The 4,548-nt window shown below is 37.8% G+C and overlaps 1 protein-coding gene across 1 annotated transcript in view; it reads right to left on the bottom strand.

Annotated features, from left to right (window-relative positions):
• Positions 1-518: 518 nt before the first annotated feature.
• LOC115219495 overlaps positions 519-4,548 on the bottom strand; it is a 13,457-nt gene continuing 9,427 nt past the window's right edge. The window contains exons 2-3 of the mRNA XM_029789669.2: positions 3,467-3,475; positions 519-1,436 (exon numbers count right to left, since the gene is read on the bottom strand). Of these exons, the coding sequence (XP_029645529.1) occupies positions 589-1,431 (843 nt within the window). The 5' untranslated portion in view covers positions 1,432-1,436; positions 3,467-3,475 and the 3' untranslated portion in view covers positions 519-588. The remainder of the gene's footprint in view (positions 1,437-3,466; positions 3,476-4,548) is intronic.

Genomic DNA, 4,548 nt, shown 5'->3' with positions numbered 1-4,548 from the left:
CTGAGCAGGCTGCTGTCCACTCCTACAGATTCCAGGAAAGCAATAATAATAATAATAATAATAATAATAATAATAATAATCTTCTGTAGTATAGGTACAAAGCTTAAAATTTTGGGGTCATTTACATTGACCCAAGCGCTGAAATGATACTCATTTCATCAACCCCGAAAGGATTACATCAACCCCAGTGCTTGACTCGTACTCATTTTATCGACCTTGAAAGGATGCAAGGCAAAGTTGACCTCGGCGGCATTTGAACTCAGAATGTAAAGATGGGATGAAACGCCACTAAGCATTTTGCTCAGCATGCTAACGACTTTGCCACCTTTATATTATTAATAGTAATAATGATGATGATGATGATGATGATGATGATAACAACAATAACAAGACTGAGTTTAAAAATGGAAAAAAACAAAATAAGTTAAAGAGATTAAATATATTTAATTTTAAAATCCAATTTTAACTGTACAGCACACAGCAGTAGAATCTGATGGAAAGAATGGAGAAAACCAAGAGAAAGAGCAACAAAGGTTTACTGATTAAAAAAAAAAAGAAAATAGAAACAAAACAAAAACAAATCGGTCATTATACTGGCGGCAGTCTAAGGTGACTCCTAGATTTGAGTCGATCTGTCTGTGACAATTGCAAGCCTTGTAACCATTGGTTACATTTGGCATCACCCTCACGTCCAGAATGAAGAGGATAATCCTGATCCTCAGAGTCACTTACTCTGTCTTCTAGAATCAGTTCCGAATTTGGTTCTTCAATGTCGGAGAAGTTGTCTGAGACACTTGTCGAGATCCGGTCAAAACGAAACATGTCTTCCGTTGGAGACATTAACGAAGACGACGAATGGATTTTGGCAGAAAATGGTGGATCTCTGAACTGTTTCTTTCCTTCTCGATGGCCATCACATTCATTCTGAGACCAATCATTGTAACTGTCCATTACTTTTGGGTTTGAGCTATAGTAGTCAGTGTGGTTGGTTGTGTCGCCCCTGTCACCCCTACTTGCCGCTGTCACCTTTATAGGATGCCATTGGTAATCCTGGTGCTCTGTCATAGTACTCCCACCGTAAGAGCCGCAGAAATCATCAACATCACTAGAAACAGGGGTGTGTTCATCGTCATCATCGTCTTCATCGAGTAAATGTGGACAGGAACGATGTCGGGACAGCTTACAGCCAGGTATGTCCATATACGGGTCTATGGCTGGCATTGGTTTTGGGAGATCTTTAACATTACTACGAGCCCTTTCGATCCTTCGCATGCCTGAAGTCATGTTGAAATCAGCCCCAGCCGAGGATTTAGCATGGTTCTTTTTGTAGAGTGAAGGATGGCGGATTTGGTTCAGTGCTTTCAGAGTGTTTTCGTTCACTTCTGTGGCAGCTCTTGTTAAGGGAGGCCGTTTTTTCTTCTTCTCCGACATGGTAACTACAAAGAAAAAAGAAAAAAGGAAAAGAAAATATGAATAAAAATTATAACTAAACACAAACAAATAAGCAATTAATTATTTAATTAATGGACAAACAACAAAAGCAAACAAAAAATACATTTAACCCATTAGCATTTAAACTGGCCATATCCGGGTCCAAATATTCAACCCATTTTATGATCAAACTGACCAGATCTGGCCTCTCATACCTAGCCTATAATGTCATTCTAAAAATAAGCAATTATATAAATAAAACCTCAAAGCTATGAGATAACGTCCATTTTCCATGCTGGCATGGGTTGGACGGATGATTAATTCAAAACAATGTGAATCAATAAGCATTTTACATTTTTCACTCACACACTCACACACAGACATGAAAGGGCTCTTCCCTGGCTGAAGTATTGCAGCTTCACACCATTTACTAATGCACATATATTAAATATGCCAATTGATAACGTATACATAATTTAATTTGCTTCAAACACAAATTCTAACTTTATTTTAATTTGTCTTCTGTCATTTCACTTGTATGCATGTGTTCATGTCCACAGACAAAAAAATATTTGTAAGCATTTTCTCTGGTCCTTTAGAATAAAATGTGTTTTTCTCTTCAATTAAGGACCCTGGCTTAATTGTGAAACACACTGTAGTGAACTCTGGCAGTCAAGCAGGGAAGTAAAACAGAAAAGGGATTTAAAGAGAGTAATCTCCCTTGAGCTTCTAGAATATTTGAGAGCTTTCTGGAAACTTCCAGTTTACGTGGAAGTCTGGGACTTCTGAGTCATCCCTTATATAAAGGAAGGAATTTCTAAATTTGCGCCACTTAGTGTTTGTTGAATCTTCAACATACCTGAGTCAGGTTGCCGCACATACACACCTGCTCGTGCACACATTCGCCTCACTCACTTGGAGACATGTGGTTTGCAAACAGGATATATTCATGTAATGTTACAAGCTTTCCTTCAATTAACCTTATATGCTAACACATTATTTCTAGTAATAAATGTTATGACTCATTACAAGCGTCTCATGAATTTCTATTTTCTTGTTGTTACGTACAAGATGGTGACCCCTCTTTCTCTCATACTGACTAAATTATAGTGTTTCATTTATTCGACATTACCTCTATAGAATGGTAATCCTGATATCACTATAACACCAAATTGGGTTTTATTTTAGGAAACTATACTAACATAAAGGCAGCGAGCTGGCAGAAATGCTATTGCACCGGGCAAAATGCTTAATGGTATTTCGTCTGTCTTTACATTGTGGAGGCACATGGCCTAGTGGTTAGAGCAGCGGGCTTGTGATTGAGGGATCATAGGTTCGAATCTCAGACTGGGCGATGTGTATTTTTATAAGCGAAACACCTAAGCTCCAAGTGGCTCCGGCAGAAAGTAATGGCGAACCTCTCCTGACTCTTTCGCCACAAATTTCTCTCACTCTTTCCTCCTGCATCTTGCAGCTCACCTGTGATGGACCGGTGTTCCATCCAGGTGGCGAACCTTTATGCCAAGGAAACCGGGAAACTGGCCCTTATGTGCCAGGCATGGCTCAAGAAGGAACAAACAATACTAACATAAATGAAGGGACAAAGACCAATATAAAAAGAAATAAAGGGTGTGTATTGAGTATGCAATGGGATATCATGCAATGGGTATCATGAGCTCAAATGTTGTAGATGTCAGATGAGGGTGGTGCAGTTTCTTGCTGATCAACCTACACAAATGATTTGTTTATAGTGATCACCTGTAATAAAAAAAAATAAATGCGCCCTTTTTTAAAGCCTAACGAGGCTCATAGGCCCGGTTTCCCAGTTTCTATGGCGTATGTGTTCCCCAGCTGGACAGGACACCAGTCCATTGCAGTGTTATTCCTTTTTGCCAGCTGAGTGGACTGGAGGAATATGAAATGAAGTGTTTTGCTCAAGAACACAACACGTTGCCCAGTCCAGGAATCGAAACCACAATCTTACGATCATGGTGCTGACACCCTAACCACTAAGTCATGCGCCTCCACTGATTACCTGTAATTGCTGTACATTAGCTCATTCTCTCCACCAAATGGATGTTACCTGTACAAGTGCAAGGTGTGCTGCATGTCAGATTTCGAAGTGAGTGCAAGACAACATGGTACAAGTATTCTGTATAAGAACAGAACATACCGTCCAGTTCTGGGTTTGAAACTATGTGCTTGCAATCGTGAGTGCATAATCCTAAACACTAGGTCACGTGCATTCACAAGTGGTATACGATGGGTATAAAAGGGGTGTACAATGGGTTGTAATAGATGTACAGTGGGTGCTTAACGAGTGAATAAACAGCTGGTAACAGCAACGGCAGAAGAATACAGGGAGATCAAGTGCATTACAGGCCATTCAGTGGAGTTCTGTAATTTTAAACTGTATTCTTAACTAATAATGGGAATGACTGTGTGTGTATGTGTGTGTGTGTGTGTGTGTGTGTGTGTGTGTGTGTGTGTGTGTGTGTGTGTGTGCGTGTGTGCCTGAATGTATGTATGTATGTGTGTGTATATATGCATACATACACACATATGTATAGATACATGTATGTGTCTGTGTACACACACAGACACACATACATGTGTGATTTTATCATCATCACCATCATATGTTTATATATACAAATTTACATATGAATATATATATCTACATATATACAGGCATATATATTTCGTTTTTTGATTTGGTTTGCAAGATTCTTTATGTGAGTTCATATGTTGAAGCATATTCTGTTGTGTCTGGGGAGAGTCATTTTCTTTTTGTGCCTTATAATTTAACACACTCACCGGTAAATAATAACGGACAGAGTCAAGACTATTGAAAAGGTTGCAAGATGCAATGAAAATTTTAGGAAAATAAAAATAAGAAATAAGTAGAAATTTTACTGGTGAGTGTGTTAAATTATAAAGCACTAAAAGAAAATCACTCTCCCTAGACACAACAGAATACATATATATATACATACATACATTCATACATATATATATATATATATATATATTATATATATATATTATATATACATACATACATATATATATGTATATATATATATATATACTATATATATGTTATATATATGTATA

This window comes from Octopus sinensis, linkage group LG14 (assembly GCF_006345805.1).
Source record: "Octopus sinensis linkage group LG14, ASM634580v1, whole genome shotgun sequence".
Classification (NCBI taxonomy): domain Eukaryota; kingdom Metazoa; phylum Mollusca; class Cephalopoda; order Octopoda; family Octopodidae; genus Octopus; species Octopus sinensis.
The sequence above is the reverse complement of the archived record's forward strand: the minus strand, read 5'-3'. Positions and strand labels throughout refer to the sequence as shown.